Source organism: Dermacentor albipictus, unplaced genomic scaffold, assembly GCF_038994185.2.
Source record: "Dermacentor albipictus isolate Rhodes 1998 colony unplaced genomic scaffold, USDA_Dalb.pri_finalv2 scaffold_17, whole genome shotgun sequence".
In the NCBI taxonomy this organism is placed as follows: Eukaryota; Metazoa; Arthropoda; class Arachnida; order Ixodida; family Ixodidae; genus Dermacentor; species Dermacentor albipictus.
In genome coordinates this window covers 53,187-69,751 of record NW_027225571.1, presented here as the reverse complement: position 1 = coordinate 69,751, position 16,565 = coordinate 53,187, and the positions used below count along the sequence as shown (strand labels likewise).

General features: G+C 43.9%; 1 protein-coding gene across 1 annotated transcript in view; it reads right to left on the bottom strand.

Annotated features, from left to right (window-relative positions):
* The window catches only part of LOC139052070 (uncharacterized), a 117,985-nt gene that overhangs the window by 53,525 nt on the left and 47,895 nt on the right, over positions 1-16,565 (bottom strand). Inside the window, exon 7 of the mRNA XM_070529139.1 lies at positions 10,407-10,512. Coding sequence (XP_070385240.1) covers positions 10,407-10,512 — 106 coding nt within the window. The remainder of the gene's footprint in view (positions 1-10,406; positions 10,513-16,565) is intronic.

The following is a 16,565-nucleotide window of genomic DNA, read 5'->3' as shown; positions in this document are numbered from 1 at the left end:
CAGAGGTCATATCGTTTATGGTGGGATAACAAGGATGGTTTTTGTTAGCATGTACTTTCAGAAAATAAAAGTAGAATATGACCGCTGCAGATCAAGGGACCATTAATTCAATTCGTCATTGAGGCTTTCAATCGGACTCATCCTAAAGGCACTGGTGGCGAGGTGGATACCAAGATGATGCACAGGATCCAGCATCTTGAGAGCACTGGGTGTAGCCAGAGTGATACACTACGGCACTGTAGTCTAACCGTGATCATACAAGGCTCCTGTAGAGGTTCATGAGGCATTTACTGTCGCTTCCCCATGTTGTGTATGACAGTATTTACAGGATGTTCATTGTTTTCAGGCATTTAGCTTTCAGATACTTGATATGAGGAATGAAGGTTAGTTTTGAGTCGAGTATTATGCCTAAAAATTTATATTCAGTGTTGAGTGGTATGTGTTGTCCATGCAGCATAATATCAGGATCTTGTATAAAGCACCTCTTTCTAGGAAAAAGTATATAGTAGCTTTTGAGGCGGCTTAGCTTGAAGCTATTTTGATTTGCCCATTTTGAGACTTTGTTCAGTCTGAGTTGGACTTGGTGCTCGCACACTGCAAGGTTACAAGACTTAAATCCTAGTTGCAAATCATCCACATATATTGAATAAAACATTGCGGATGGAATGGCTTTGTGAAGGGAATTCATTTTCACAGTGAAGAGGGTGCAACTAAGCATGCCCCCTTGTGGCAACGTGCAGTTAGACAGGTAGTTTTCTATCATGTTCAGCACATTGCCACGTACGCCAATTGCAGATAGGTCTCGGAGGATTCCGAATCGCCATGTTGTGTCATAGGCTTTCTCCAAAACGAGAAATACAGAGAGAAAGAATTGTTTGTGTATATAAGCATCTCTTATGTTTGCCTCAATGCGAGCAAGGTGGTCTATTGTTGACCTACCTTCCCTGAAACCACATTGAAGGGGATCAAGCAGACGGTTGCTTTCCAGGAAATAGATTAGACGCCGATTTATCATTTTTGCATATAACTTACACATACAACCTGTTAGTGCTATTGGCCTATAAATGCTGGCTAACGCGGGGTCTTTGCTTTGCTTATGAATTGGGATGGCAATCGCTTCTTTCCACGAGGATGGAATATGGCCAGATACCCACATGGTGTTGTAAAGAGACAAAAGTGTGTTCAATGCTTCTGGGTGCATATTCTTGATCATTGTATCTGTTACAGAGTCACCACCTGGTGCTGAGCTGCTGCAGGAACAAAGAGAAGCCTTCAGTTCAGCGAGACTAAATGGACCGTTGTAAGGTTCATTATCTGCGCACTTTCGTTCAAGGGGCTCTCGCTCTATGCGTTCCTTGAACTTTAGGAAAGTTGGCGCATAGTGTGATGCACTAGAAATATTTTGAAAATGCTTGCCAATAAAATATGCCTGATCTTTCTTGGTGTCACCTTAAGCGTTTGTTAAAGGAAGCCGTTGTGTTTCAGTGACGTTTAGTTTGCTCACCCTGTTCCACACCTTACCCTCATCCTTGTACGGATTGATACTACATAGTACCTTTCCCAACTTTCTCGCTTAGCATGTCGACGTGTTCTCCTGCCCTGTGATTTCGCCTTCTTGAAATTAATGAGGTTCTCCGCAGTTGGAGAGTCGCGAAGCAGGCCCCAAGCTTTATTTTGTTTTTTCCGTGCCTCTTTGCATTGGTCGTTCCACCAAGGCAAACAATGTTTATTAGCAAGTCCGTTAGTTTGCTTTATGTATTCTTCAGCGGCGTCAATAATAAAATGTGTCAAATATGCCACAGCATCATGTATGTTTAAAGAAACCAAATCGTCACACTGCAAATATGTAATCTCCTGAAACAGTTCCCAATTCAACAAGTGGATTTGCCATCGAGGAATCTGTGGAGGGCAATCAACTCGTTTTGTAAAATTTAAGAGAATAGGGAAGTGGTCACTTCCATAAGGGTTTTTTTAGGACTTTCCAATTAAGGTATGGCATTAGAGATGGAGAGGCAATGGTTAAGTCTATTGAAGAATATGATTTATGTGTGGTGCGATAAAATGTGGGTTCTTTTTTATTCAGTAGAACCACACCGGTACATAAAAGAAAGTCCTCTACAGTATGCCCTCTTGAATCGCAGTGCGAGTCGCCCCACAGCATATTATCGGTGTTCACATCACCGGTTAAAATGAATGGCTCAGGGAGCTTATTGACAAGCGTTTCAAGTTCCCTAAGTTGCAAACGATGTTCGGGTGGTATGTAGAGTAAACAGACTATAACCAGCCTGTCGAATAGAAGTGCACTAACTGCTACTGCCTCTAAATTAGTTTGAAGGTGGAGATGTTGGCAAGGAACTGACCTCTGAGCTACAATAGCCATGCCACCAGACGTGGCATGGCCATCATCGCGATCTTTGCAGTATAATGTGTATTGTGTTAGGAAATTTGCATTTGATGTTTTCAAGTGGGTTTCCTGAACACAGAACAGCCTAAGGTTAAACTCTTGTATTATTTATTTGATGTCATCTAAGTTGTTAAGAATGCCACGAGCATTCCAATGAATAATTTGTACAGCCATTTTGTTAGAATGAGAAATGTTCTGCGTTCAGGTGTGTAGTTGAGTACTTTAGGTAACAGGACCGTCGTCTGGCCCTGTTATGGTTTTTGTTTGTTTTGGCGTGCTCGAGAGAGCCATGCCGGTTTTAAGCACCAAACATGCCAGTGTTGTGTCCATTGCCTCTTGAGAGGCACTGGATGGCCACACGTGCGGGCTGCTAGTTCGTTTGTCAGACCTCACCTGGTGCAGTGTGGTCTTGAGGCCCGACATACCCGGGGTAGCCGGCCTCTGTGTCTTGGTGGGTGGATCAGATTTGACTGCTGCCACCTCGGGAGCGGGAGGTGCCACAGCCAACGACTCGCTGTGCGCGGGCCGGGCAGGTGGCGCAGGCCGGCAGCGCTGTGCCCTGACGCATCACATCGGCATACGTTGTGGTATGGAATGGTGAGCACCTTTTACGTGCCTCCTTGAAAGAGATGTTCCCGTGTACTTTTAGCGTGATAATTTCCTTTTCTTTTTTCCAGTTTGGACAAGGTCGGGAGTATGCTAGATGTTCACCATCGCAGTTTACACAGCGAGGTGTCGCTTCACACTTGTCTGAGGCGTGGCCTTGGACTACCACGGCAGCTCTGCGATCCGTGGCCAAATCTTTGACATTGGAAGCGTCTTCTTGGATTAGGGATGTATGGTCTGACAGCTACCTTTGTGTATCCAGTTTCTATGGCTTGTTGCAGATCGCAAGTGGCAAAGGTCAGGATTAGATGCTTTGCAGGAATTCCCTCATTTGCTCGACTGATAATGATGAACTGTAGATTGGTTACATTATGCTCTTTCCAGCCCTCCATAGTTCTGTCTCGAACAAGTTGATCAGATCTGCATCAGACACTACTCCGCATGCTGCATTCATAGACTGATGAGGTGAAATCACAACAGGAATGTCTCCAAATGCCACAAGTTTGTTTAGTTTATTGTGTTGTTCTTTATCACGGATCTCAAGCAGGAGGTCGCCGCTTGCCATATTGGTGACCTTATAACCTGGGCCAAGGGTATCAGTCAAGCCTTTTGCAACAAGAAATGGGGGCACGGTTCTAGATGGTTTTTTCAGTTTTTTCGCTGTGTACAATTTGAAATCGGGGGAAAATTTCTTTCGGCTTAAAGAGGCTTAGAATTTCGTTGGTGCGTCCCCTCTCTTGAGGGTGACGATCTAGTCACCCTCAAAAGTCACCCTTTGGCATTGTCACTTCCGCATTGCTGGGTCACCCTGGGTCACCCGCCATTGTCACCCTTCGGCAACAATGGCGGCCACCCACCACACAGCCTAACTAGGGGACACTGTAGTACTTAATGTGCAAGGCTGCAGATGCCAGCCGTGCATTGCTGCTATAACCCAATATAACATACCCAAGAGAGGGCACATACACAAGGTTAACCCAAGCCGCCTACGAAAATGTAGAAGTAACAGAAGAGAAGACAGCACAGCTGAGAAAGTATACAGGAAAGAAAAAGTTCGGAGAGGGGGATAGGAAAAGGCAACCAGCCGATTTCGCCTGGGTGCGTCAGCCCAGTGGTATCATCTACGTGAAGCGGAGGCCAAAGAGGAGTGTTGCCTCCATCAAGGGGCCTTAAAGGTCCGAACACCCGGCATCGGCTCAACCCCCAGGATCCCCCTTTTCCCGGACACGGCTAAGCTGCGCATGGCTACATGCGGGAGGGTCCAACCGTTGTGTGCTTGGGTACGTGGTGTCGCAACACACCAAACGCCTGCTGACGCAGACACCCCTGGGGGCAAAATCCCAGAATTAGGAGAACATTGTACTTCTGATCTGCAAAACAATGAATAGAATTCATTTCTGGGGCTCTACGTGCCACAACCACAATTTGATTATGAGGCCGCCCTTGTGAGGGACTCCAGATTAATTTTGACTACCAGGGGATCTTTAATGTGCCCCCAATGCATGGGGCATTGGCATTTTTGCATTTCGCCCTCACTGATGTGTGGCCGCCACAGCCACGATTTCATCCAGCGATCTTGTGTGTAGCAGCACAACACCATAGCCGGAAAGCCGCCGCGGCAGGTGATCTACAAAACTCTAGCTTAGTTGTGTACTACACTACTAGTGTCACCTATACAAAGCATTTCACATACCTTTGACAAATCACTGTCATTAAAAAGAAAAAATAAATACAAAAAAAAGAATGGTAGTTCATAGAAATTTTGATAACCCAAACGGCATAATGTACACCGCTGTTTGAGAAACTGAAAATATTTGTTGAATTGTAATTTGTTGGTTTATTTAGTCAAGATAACTTTTTACAAAATTTTAAATAGTCATTCCTGGGAATAAGTTTATTTGAAAAAGTTGCACAGTAACATAAGAAAATTGCTGATTAGTACTGCCTCTGTATGATGGCCCTCTGCCTCCTCATCACCTGTCCGCAGAACTTGTAAAGCACAGTCATTTTTCCAGTGTGATGCGTACATCTCCTTCACCATCAAGCGCCATCAATAGTTTTCCTGCCTGAAATAACTTCCCTCTCTCGGACACATCATGATGTGTGTTATCCCAGACTATGGCAGGCCAGTGCAGTAGATACCGTATTTACTCGCATAATGATCGCACTTTTTTGTCGGCGAAATTGACGCAAAATCAGGGGTGTGATCATTACGCGGGTTAAATTTCCTGCGAAAAGAAAAACTATTTTTTTTTGTCCTGCGTTTGCTGCGGGACACCAAAACAAAAATGGCGGCAGGCGGAGCAAGCCGAACGCGCCGAACGTGATTTTTTTTTCTTCTCATGAGTACATTACGTGCACTGAAACAGTTTCTTCCCTATCAGTAATGAATAATATCGTTAATATCGGCAAGTTTGCGGCAATAATGGAGCCATGTCCACTTTGAAGGGACAGAAACAGATGAGCGCACTTAGCTGCCAGTGACACAAAAACACATCGCCGGCATGCTGCGGAAACTGCGGCATCTGTCTTCACTACTATCCTAATACGACACCTTTCCGCTAAGGGTGGGTGAATATCTTTGCTGTGTTACAAGCATCAGCGTATGAATAGGGTACACTTCTAATGTATTAGCGTAAACGTGGCCACTATAGTTGCCGCTCGCGATTTGTTGCATGCTCACGAATGCAGACGAGAAGAATCGAAAGGGGCCTTTTTTGTTGTTGTTGGCCAAAATTATTATGAAGCCTACAAGGAATAAAGCCAAGGCAAGTTTGGTTGTAGCTTTCTTTAAGTCATGGAAGTGCAGAAAGTGATGAAAGAATGAAATGAGGCGTGTACATAAGAATGTTTGGTGCGTGCAGACCGCTTGGTTTGTCTTGAAGAGTCGTTCGCGTAGCATTCGACAGATGGTAAGCGCGATCAATATTAGCTAGACTTGGCACACGACATATCGCTGTGGAAAGTTAGGGGTGCGATCATTACACGGGTGCGATCATTATGCGAGTAAATACGGTATAACTGGCCATTACTAGGAAAAACAATCCAATTTTAACGCACAGCTTGTAACACGTGGCCACAGAGTAAAATAAACAGGAGATCCGGCTTATCTGATAACAGTGTTCCCTTCTTAATGCAGTGTAGGGTACCTTCGCCACTTGTTGTACAGATGGCAACACTCTGCATTAATTAGTGCCAGCTGCTAGATTTGGCACGTTTCTTTCATTTCTCAAACAAGTGAAATGCTTAAGCATACCGTGACAACTGCGTAGCATGGCCTCCCCTCAAGACAAGGCAGTATCAAATGGAAATAATCTATTGAAGTTTGCAACTCTCATCAGACAACTGAGCAATGCAAAGCACATTTTTGCAATCAGACAGGGTGTTTGGAAGCGAAAGAATAGAGAGCAGCAGGTCGCCTCATCCATCTGTGGCAGTCTTGGTTTAGGCAGCACTCATGGGGGAGGAACGGAAAAAGAGGCAGGTGCGTAGATGGTGACTGCTTCTCTTGTGTTTGACTTCTCTCCCCTTGTACACTGCTTCGAGCGTAATGGGGAAAGTGCACTGAAGAAATAAGGGGGACTGGTTGACCTTTTGCCAGTAAGAAGTGTTCTGTGGCTGTATGGTCGGTACAGCTTTGAATGGCTTCTTTGGCACTGTGATTCTTTTTCGTGAGAAGTCCGCTATAAATGCGGGTGTCAAGTTTTGAGCCCCCATATTTTCACCTCCTATGGACCCTCATAGACCGCCCATTTACACGTAGGTCGCATGTCTCATTTAGACTATTCAAGCCTATCTTTTTGAGAGTTAGTTTAGAGAAAAAGTGCATAGGTACCGTTGACGGTGCATTTCCTTGCTTCGAGAGCATGTCTGTACATTTGGATCTGTTGAAATTGGCATCTTAATAACACAGTTTAAATTCGATGCCTTGTGGTCTTTGCAGGTGCAATTGATGTGCAAGAGTCTGCATGCCAGAGCTTGTCGGGCAAGTGAATTAACAGAATGTGGCTGGATCGTAAATGCATGTAGCACCAGTGTATAGGAGGGGAGGGGAAGGAGGGGGGGGGGAATGCAGTGCCTGCAGCGCCTGCAGCCTGCTATCTTGTGTATTGTATTGTACTTAGTGTTCACCATGAGAAATCATGGATATGTCAAAACCTGCTCCAAAGAACAATGCTTAAAGAGTTATTGAGAGACCACACAGCATCTGGTCCAATAATAAGCACCCAAACAATAGTTATATATGTTCCATTTCTCAAACTTACATAATATGTGTCTTTATTTCATATGTCAGAGCGGGACCATTACAGAAGCATTCAAGTGACCTGGCTACACAGTTTTCTGGTGAATGGCCTTATGCAGTTCAAGGAAGAAGGCCTTTTGGAATGCCCATAAGACTGTCATTGATTAATTCCCATTTTATGTTTGACCAAACCACTAGCCTACAACATATTACAACATTCCACAACAAATTTTTCCGGTTTCTGTGTGTTTCTACCTAAACGGTACAAAAAATTTCACAAAAGATAAACTGCAGTGATGACTTGTCCACAAATATCTCGCCTTCTATAGCCTGACTTAAGACACAAACGTGTGCATGAATTAAGTAGCAAATTACGCAGCATGTCTTTTCTTATCCCAAACAAATTTTTTTTTTTAATTCCTGTCGCAGATACCGGCATTCCGCTTCTTCAGCTGTGTTACATTTGACAGATAGACATTACTTTCTAAATAAGCTGTAGTGCAGAAGTTTTTAATTGACAAAATCACGCTCTTCATCTTTTTAATGAATAACTTTTTAGTGCACATGTGGCAATGGCGGAAATGAGCCCGTTAACATGCCCGGCCTATTATGTAAGAAGCCATTTTGTACTTAGTACCAGTTTCCAGACATATGTCAAAGATCGCAGTGAAAATGCATCAGTGTCTTAGCTACTTTCCTGCCAAAGCTAACGAGAACACAGAGACCAATTTATTTTACCGACTTTTGACTTCATATATCTTAAAACTGGGGCTAGTTCCAAATTGGTTCTAACTGAATAGGTCCTACATGTTGATGGGCTCTTATTCTGCCATTACAACATTAGCCATAAGGCCATTAATTAAAAAGATGATTAGCAGAATTTTTTTTTATTTAGATGCTTCTGCACTCTGACTTATCCAGAATATAATGTTATCCATCAGTTAAGGTAAGTCAGTCGAATAAGTAGAATATGCTGGTATCCGTGACAGGGACCGCAAAAAAAGAGGGAAAAACCTGACATAAGAAAAAGCAGCCTGTATGCGTGACTAAAACAATAAATAATAATAATAAATAAAAGAATACCAGCGTACGAATGCTGGCTGAGGACAAACTACGCTGATGGGGTCGTGGGGAAGTTGTCGGCCCATGCGTGCGAGTAAAACCTGACCACAATGAATTAACCAGTGGTTATGACACTGGCCCGGTGCTGCTTGCCAACGGTCTGCTGGTGGTTGGCATACGGACTACACATTTTCAAAAGCCAAGCCTGGCACAGACAGCCAAGATCGTACCGTCTCTTTTTTGGCTGGCAATAGGCACCGGCCCAATCTTCCGCCGAGCTCATTTTTTGCTTGGGTTGCTTGCCGCCTTACACCCAAATCCTATTCAAGTTAGAGCGGGGCATGCTGAAATGTCGAGCACTTTCACATGGGCTTACTTAGCCTCTGTGATTTAAAATCAAACAACTCAGTCCTCTAGAACAGGTCACAATGGCCACACATATAAATGCTCAATTTATCTAAAAATAGACAAAGAAATCATACAGTAAAACCTTGTTAAACCGTACCCGCTTAAACAGTAGTATAGTTTTAAAAGTACTAAAGTCAAATCCCCGACTCAGCAGCCATTGAACATAATGTGTTTTGTATCCGCATAAACCATACCAGCTTATTGCGTACGCATCAGTTAAAACATAGCGTTTCCACTTTTCGTCGCGCAAACACGGCGGTGCATCGTCTCCATCGGGCGGCCCGGCAGAACAACAAGCCTCAGAGATACGAACAACGGCCTCCAAGCGCCCTGTGCGTTTGCGCATGAAGCCACATCTAACATCAACATCACTTCGACGTTGTGCCAGAGAGCGTTGTGACGTCGTGCTGGCAAGGACTCGTGTCATGCCGAAGCTCGGATAAAAAAGACGGCAGGTGCTCAGCATAGAAGAAAATTAGACATCGCCCGTGCTATCGAACGTGACACGAAGAAGTCGGCGCTAGCACGCGACAGGGATCTGCTGTTAACACCTAATTTAACCACCCGATTCATGGCCAATCCCCCACTGTGGGTATGTGCCACAGCCACTCAGGACAACAACAACGACTACGGTGTGTGGCATTTGGAATGCGAAGAAGTTGCTCGGCAGCACTGCATCGACCGGCAAGAGATGTCGGCTACAAGGTTAGACTTTTCGCCATCGTTGCCTCTGTTGTTGCCTAAGTGTCGACTAGCAACAGTGGTGAGGATGACACAAAAAGCGACAGCATGGGCAATTCAGGCCCGACAGTGGGAGAAGCTGCGTGTTACATCAGCCTCATGAATGCAATCGTCGCGACGAGAACAGGGGCGCGATAACGTAACTCTATTCCAAACGAAAAGTATTCCAAACTCTGGCACCCGGAAATAAAAAAGGCGCCTCGGGATTTCTGTAGCACTACTGTGCGCATGCACAGAGATTACGTAACGCCAACGAGGAATCTGCCATGCGAGTGTTTGCCGAGAAGAAGGAGCTGGCTGAAAAGCTGGCACGCGGCTTCAGTAAGTTTGAGGTCGCTGTCGTCATGCTAGGCCGCTGTAGCATCAAACGAAAATAACACTTTTGTCGCCAAAGTGAATAAATACTACATGTTTTTTTTTTCCTTTCATCGCTCTCTCTGAGTTCCGTTTTCGACAGGTAAGTGGGCGATCTCATGCTACTTCAGTTAAACAGTACTACCGTTTAGTACATACTTTTTCCAAGTTCCGGCCAACTACTGTTTAACGAGGCTTCACTGTACATGCAACTAACTCCCTTTCATCTCATCTGAATCTCATTTCTGTCAATGTCTTCACATGCAAGGCCTTGATAGAGTGGCATACTTAGATTCCTTGCCTCCTCCCCATCCACACAAGTCACCACACCTTTCAGATAAATTTGCTCTCTCTCTTTTGCTGTGGTTGCTTAATTCAAGTTGACTTTACCCCTGCAGCTGAATGAACGTATTGGAAAGTATATCTTCCCATTTCAATTGCACAATTATTCCTACAGAAACTGGAAGCCTAAGAACAGGGAGACTGTGCCAGTTCATTATTATCCAAGTATTTCCAGATTTCAACACTTACTCTAAAGCAAGGAAATGTTCGTGCAGGTCCAGTGAAGAAAAAAAAGCAAGCACACACCTGAGGAAATGCGCAGGGGCTGCCAGGTGCCAACATTCGTACAGGATGGGTCCAAATTGATCGGCAGGTGTCCATGGGCGATGAGGGGCTCAAAGGGAACCTCACCCTGACAAAAATATGTAGAGGATGCATTGAAGACAACTTCCATTTGAACAAGTTACTTGGATGGAACAAAACTAACTTCACAAGCTCGACTGACAACACATATTATAAGTAAACAATAACAGAACCCACAACATACATTACTAACAAAAAGACATCAGAATGACCTATGTGCAATGGTCAACCACAACCACAACAAGCGACCACTGAGGAGCCATCCTCCAACAACATAGGTGCTGTGTCCGGTTACCAGAGGCCCTATAAGACTGGCTATCGATTATTTAACCACTGCATTTCATTAGCATCAACGGCCTAGTTAGAACACATCGGTGACATTGATTTCGACACTAACCAGACATAGAATGCAGGGACGAAGTGAACGCTGGCTAACTGTAACTGCCTTCACAAACTGCAGAAAAAGGAGATATCATCGCATATATGCGAGAAGTGTGAAAATCGATATCACCAGACAAAAATGAACCCATGGTTAATTTTTCTCTCAAACTGTAGTTCCACTGTAGACGTTATTTAGGATGTGTTTGCAAAAATGAACCATTTAAAATTTTCTGTGGCGTTAGGTCACCCCCTTTTTGGAGCCCTAAAATAAGAAAACAGCTTTGCTGAAAATTGGACTTGATTCAGCAAGGTTGCGGAAGTTCAGTTTTTCGCAATGTCACACTGTCAACAAGCTCACTACCAAAACGTACTGTTTTTTACTGCACATAGACTGTTTCACTGAACTTTATTTCGTGACTGCAAATCAGTTCAATGAAAGCATAAAATTCAACACTCATCGTGCATACAGATGAGCTATTCGTGGCAGCCTATTTCTCTTAATATTCACCATCCATAGAAGCCCCCTTTTTATCTCTTGGAAATGAAAACATTTGCCAGCCGTTTCTCTAACAATCTCTAACGACTGGAGTACTGCAAGACCCAGTCATTGCACCCAGTTATATATTGCAAAAGTTACAGCAAGGCCGCAAGGCATACAGTGGCTGCTGACCATGCACACGTACAGCAGACATCTGAGGTGGGCTTGAAAACAGTGAAGCGTGCCGAGCCAAGATAACTGGTTTTGAGGAAGTATTGTCAGCATCGACACCTTCAAAGAATGTTGCCGCCCTGCATGGAGCGCGGGAGAAGATGCGTTTTGAGGCGCCCTATTCGTGGTGGTAAAGTGCGTGTGTATGTAATTTTTACTGTTATTCCTGTGCCTTGCAGTGGCATGGCATGATACCAACAGCTCATCAAAGTCAGCAAGAGACCCTTTGCTCATTATACAAAAAAAGAAGTGAGGCGTGCAGACAGGACACAAGAGTAGAGAAGTCGACATCAATGTCACCGATGTGTTCTAACTAGGCCGTTGATGCTAATGAAATGCAGTGGTTAAATAATCGCTATGCATGCGCAGATGAGTTTTGTGTCTTCTTTCTTTCTTCGCCTCAGTGCTCCCTTTAGTTAATAGTCGGCGTTCGTGTTGTCCACTTCTCTACTCTTGTGTCCTGTCTGCACGCCTCACTTCTTTTTTGCATAATGAATCCTTACCAACTAGCTCAGCTTTCTGTCGTTCTAACCCTTTGCTCACCTATCGGAGGCAATCCACTTGCACTTAGTTTGCACAGACCTGATCACATTTCTTTTTTTGCCAATATCTGTGTGCATGCTTAAATGAATGCAGGCTATAACAAAAGTATTTTCACCTCCGATGCGACTACTTTATAACAAGCTTCTACTGTATTACATTAAGCTTCATGGCTAGCATGACTAATTCTGTAGTTGCTTAACAGTGACTGCTGCAATTTTTTACAACTTTGCTTCTTTAAGCGGAAGCTTTAGCTCAGGGTCTTTTATCTAAATACATAGAAATGGAGAAATCCCATTTCTCGGCAACCACTGCAGAAAATTTGATCAGGTTTGTTGCATTTGAAAGAATATGCTAAAATCTTGTGATTGCTGGAAGCGAAACTGAATTAGGTAAGCAATTTTTTAAACTATCAACTAAATTTACAACTTTGTAAACTGCATCTAACAGTACATCTCAAGTGGACAAAATTGGTGTATTATAACATGGCTCTCAATTAAACATGTAATGCACGAGTAAGATCGAGTTTTGCAAAATCCCCGTAAACACTGTAACAAATTCATGCAAGACAAACTGATATATCAAATTTGTCTGCTTTCGAAGCTCTAACGGATGAAGTTTACAAAACTGCAACATCTGTTCTTACTGCAGTTAGGAATTTGTAAACCTTGCGCTTCAATTTTTTTAGACTTACCAATTGTCGGTAATTCATGCAAAAAATTCCAGGCCCTAAATCGAAATTCTGATTCCTACAGTCCCTAGCATTGACCTTCCTCTCATAGGTGCAACAAATTTCATTCAAATCAGTCCAACGGCTGCCTCATATAAGCATTTCTGCATTTTACATGCACTTGAATAGGCAGAATCGGAGTTGGGCCCGAGCTAAAGCTTCCTCTTAAAAGGGCATTGAAACATTTCTTATTGAAGTTGAGAAAAACATTTGAAATTAAAATGGATCATTTCAGAAATACTTTGCCGCAAAAAAGTACTTCAATGCATTCAGCAGAAGCAGAGTTATTGGCAATCAAACATCGTATTTTATATCCTTTACGGTGCTCTCGCTCCTTCTACAATGCCTTGCCCTGCAAAGGCTATGGTGGAGTGGGGCAGTGCCCAGACTGCTCCGCCTACTGAACGTCACCATGGCTAGCAGTCCAAATCCGATTTTGAATGTTCACATAGACGCCACTCCTTGCGATTCTGCCGCCTACGGCACTCCAAATTTGGAGGCTATCCCTCAACTTATGCTTGAGTGCACGGTGTCTCATCCCTTTGCTGTGCTCCAGTGCTACATGCAGCTGTGTGTTCTTGTGCCGAATGGCATGAGTAGCCCATTTGCTTTTGCACTTCTTTCTACAGCAACCACACCATTTCCAAGGGTCGAACGGAACATCGTTCTTGTGCTCGCTCGTGCGAGTATGTTGGCCACACACACCTTGGCCTAACGTTACGAGCTTCGACCATGATGGCGACACACCTCGAAGGTGTGCAACTTGGGTAGAAGACAACCTATTTCAGTCAGATGCTGGTGCTCGGGCCACCTTGCCACGCGCCTGGTGATGGTAGGCAGTACACCCTACCTGGAGCCATGCCAGCCACAGAAACCAGTAGAACACGCAGTTGTCCTCAATGAGCTGCAGAGAGCTCAGGGAGTGGGCCCTGTTGCGGCTACGGTATGTACGCTGCACAGCAGACACAGCTACATGAAATTGGGGTAGCCAAGTGTAGTGTGTACAACAGGGCTGGAGTGCACACTCGCGCTCATGTGCTCCAGTCTGGCTGTGCTACATGGTGCGGATGAGCTTTGTTTTGCACCAGCTTGATAGACAGATAGTAGCCACATCCAAATTGTGTATTTTGAAGTGCTATCAATAGCTCACTACAAAGTGATGTTTTGCAAGGCGTCCAGCCAGGAGGAAGCGCACCCTGGCAAGCATACCTGTGGTCTGACCTTAACAGTTTCGCGTGGCTAGAGGCTAGATAAGTGTTAATGACTAATAGACATTAGTGAGACCCAACGGCTTTGACACCAATAAGCATTGTAACCAAAGTTTAATTCTTACGTGGGCAGGCACAGTTGAACATGAGCAGACAATAGTTGCCTTCTACAGAAAGTAAAGTAGAACCTCATTCATACTTTTAACACACAAATAGGAAATGCGAGGAAAAACATACTAACAGAGAAAATGTATGATCCAAAATAACTAAACAGTTTGATAGACGCAACTGTAGTTCACAACTATGTACCACGAAGCATTGTACAATTCATTGCTCATTTGGAATGAGACGCCGACCTGCGTGGAGCAGGTGGGGCTTCGGTAGCCGGAGACACATTTTGTTGTTTTCCTATTGCATAGTCTCTCAAGACGGCGACAGAAAACTGAAATGAAATTGAGCTGGTGGGCGACGCCAGATGCCCACGAAGCAAAACGTGGCGCTCACATCGCACCACCTGCAGCAGGGAATGACTGAGTGTTTGGATTATCACCTGCTAAAGGCATGCAGTATGCTGCCAAAGGCACTACATTCTACGTGTTGTGAAGATGCTTATCACAATAGGTTTGGCAGGAACAGCTGTGAATGCGGTGTCTGACAACTCGGCAGAAGATTTGCTGTTACTGGAATACAAAACTGAGTGTGTGCCGGTGTTTTCATGCGAGGCGGGTGGGAGAGTATTGAGGGTAAGCTGATGCAGCAGGTGGCTACTGTTCTCAATAATGCACTTTCTCGCCTTTTCTTGTTTGCATGGGCTCTGGCAGCCGAAAAACGCATCATACAATCGCAGCTTGGTGACATACTAAATGTTGGTGCCAAAAAAAAAATTTTTTTTCTGGAACGTATGAACCGGTTAAAAATAAGTGTAACTCTATTGGGTAACTTTTTGTGTTCCCGATCGCGAGCGCTGGCACCGAGAAGTTGTAAGCAACAGGACCTTATCAATGACACTCTACTGCACATTATTCTTATCGAAATTCAAAACAAAGACTTTCACGTACTTCAGCCTGTTTAGTAAACTACATTATAAACACACAAGCTAACCACAAGAAGAAGTGCCCTGATCCAAACACACTTCTTGATTGATGTCAGTTATTGACCAATGGCCGCACTCTATGGGAATCTGCCCGCTAAAGTCAAGCGGCAGCCGCTGGTAGCCCCGAAAGGGTGAGAAGGTCTCTGTTGAAAAGAGCATGTTTAAGAAAAAGGTGATTTTGCACTCCACTTGTGAGCCCCACGTGCCACACACAAATGCAAAATGTGGATGAGATGTTCATAGCAGCATGTGCTTTCTGCAGAATGGTTTTTTTTCCAGGTCCAAGGCATGGTTGAGGGTCTCTTTAAGGAGCAGAACGTTATATGAAGTTTCACTGTGCGAACATTGCAAAAGGTAATGTCAGCCAAAAGCATGCTTCAAGAAACTAGACTTTATTCTGGTTGATTTATTCAATGAATTAAAGAAAATAAATAAAAGTGTGTTGTTCAGGAAATATGGATCTTCATTAGCAGGTAGCAGAATGTAGACATGGCTTCTACGAGAAATTGCAATTATAAATTAGGTGATAAATGGTATCAAATTAAATCAGGGCGTCTATCAAGTTGACATTTTCAAATTCCCTGAGCGACACAGAACTTTATTTTATGTATGTAAAGACAGGCTGACACCCTGTCGCCCAATACTGTCACTCTCAAGTAAGCATTTCAAAAAAAAAAAAAAACTTAATCCAGTTTGATTAGAAAGGAGTAGTGTTTATTTATTTCAAAATAGAAAACTGATGGTAGGGGATGGTAAAATGCACATGAAATAAAATATATTCGAAAAAAAAAAAAACGATAAAGCCCATTGTATTTCTAGTCAAACATTTTCAACTACGAATAAAAAGAGATGCATACAGAAGCAAATATTTTCGAAAATGAGCTATTTCTATCAAGTGATAGCAAGATCATTGGTATTAGGCCCGAAATTTGTCACAAGTGAGATTTTCTTAGCATTTGGAAAGTCAACCTCAACTGCCCTCGCATACTCTTAGCTCTACTGCTAAGACACTGCTTTCAAGAGATTATACAAAGTTTTAGATACACTGCTTTCAAGAGTTTATTTTGGTTTGGATGAGGGTCACCTGCACTTTTGCGTCAGCCAACACTTTGCTTTTTGAGCTCAAGCTCCTTCAAAAGAATCGGCGGCCCAGTTCCTTTCCCGATCATTCCTCAATGCGATGGTCATTTCTGTTCTTGTCCTCGTTCTGCCGCACGTTTGCCCCATGGACCAGCTGATGCAACCTCTTAGTCAGCAGTACAGTCAACGCCCGATTTTTCGTACTCCTTAGGCACCACGAAAACATCCGAAAAAATGAATGCATGTCTTCTACTGCCCTTAAGGGCCCAAATCCTCGCAGGCACGTCCGAAAAAGCTCTGAAGGTCTGCCAGTACACTTATTAGGCATATTGGTGCTCATACTGTGGCAGGAGATGGCAAG